Below are 1,046 nucleotides of genomic sequence, written 5' to 3'. Positions count from 1 at the left end.
GTGGTTAAAATAATAATCAATAGTTGCCCAGGTCACTTCTTCCCCCGCCACTCCAGCTTTCTATCCACTCCAGGGAAGCCCAGCTGAGCTGGAAGCTTCCCACCACTCGGCCTGCCCCTGGGGACCCCAGCTGCATGCCCTTGCATGCACTAACCCCCTCAGCTAACTTCCTCTTGCAGTCAGCCAGCTGCTTCCCTCACACCCCAAGCCTCCTGCCCTGGGGCAACCCACTGCTGGGTCCCACCCCCCAAGCCCTTGCCAGAGGCACTGGAGTGGGCACAGCCTGCCCCTTGCTTTACTTTCTCCCCCGCACCCACCCCTGTCAGCCCAACACCAAGCATGGAGCCATGCGCTGGGGACTGGGACAACCACCCCCGACAGCCTGCTCATGGGTGGAGAACCCCACGACTTCTGGGAGCAGGAGCACATTCAGCTGCGGGCTGGCATGAAGGGACCCTGAGGTGAGGTGAGCCCAGGTGTGAGGGGACACCAGGATCCCCAGAAGCAGGAGCTCATTCCCTGGGGGTTGCAAGAGTCCCCCTGCCCCCCCGCCCAGCCTGCTCCCAGGGGAAGAAACGCGGTGATCTCCAGGAGCAGGAGGCCATGCACTGCGGCTCACGCAGCCTCCCCCCACGGCCTGCCTGGGGGCAAAGGGACCCCACGATCTCCGGGAGCAGGAGGCCACACAGGGACTGGAACAGCCCACCCCAGGGTGAAAGGACCCCACGATCTTGAAGCCCATAGCTTGGCGCTCGCACAGCCTGCCCCCAGTCTGCTGCAAGGAGCCCCTGCCCCCGGGAGCCCATGCCCATGCCCTGGGGCTGGCACAGCCTGTCCCCAACCTGCCCAACGAGTCCCCTACCCCCGGGTGCCCAAGCCCATGCCCAGGGGCTGGCACAGCCTCCCCCCAGCCTGCCCCACGGTGCCCCCCGTCCCCAGGAGCTCATGCCCAGCCTGCCCCCTGCCCCCGGCGGGGGCTCACCTTCATGATGCTGGCGCGGGGCGCTGCGGCGGGGGGCGCGGGGCTGCGCTCCGCCGAGCCCTCG

The 1,046-nt window shown here is 67.4% G+C and overlaps 1 protein-coding gene across 1 annotated transcript in view; it reads right to left on the bottom strand.

The window, feature by feature from the left end:
- The window catches only part of LOC109289759 (inactive phospholipase C-like protein 2), a 40,632-nt gene extending 39,592 nt beyond the window's left edge, over positions 1 to 1,040 (bottom strand). The window contains exon 1 of the mRNA XM_019505963.1: positions 983 to 1,040. Coding sequence (XP_019361508.1) covers positions 983 to 988 — 6 coding nt within the window. The 5' untranslated portion in view covers positions 989 to 1,040. The remainder of the gene's footprint in view (positions 1 to 982) is intronic.
- Between the last annotated feature and the right edge of the window lie 6 nt (positions 1,041 to 1,046).

Source organism: Gavialis gangeticus, unplaced genomic scaffold (assembly GCF_001723915.1).
Source record: "Gavialis gangeticus isolate Ggan-Ray unplaced genomic scaffold, GavGan_comp1, whole genome shotgun sequence".
Lineage (NCBI taxonomy): Eukaryota > Metazoa > Chordata > Crocodylia > Gavialidae > Gavialis > Gavialis gangeticus.
The sequence above is the reverse complement of the archived record's forward strand: the minus strand, read 5'-3'. Positions and strand labels throughout refer to the sequence as shown.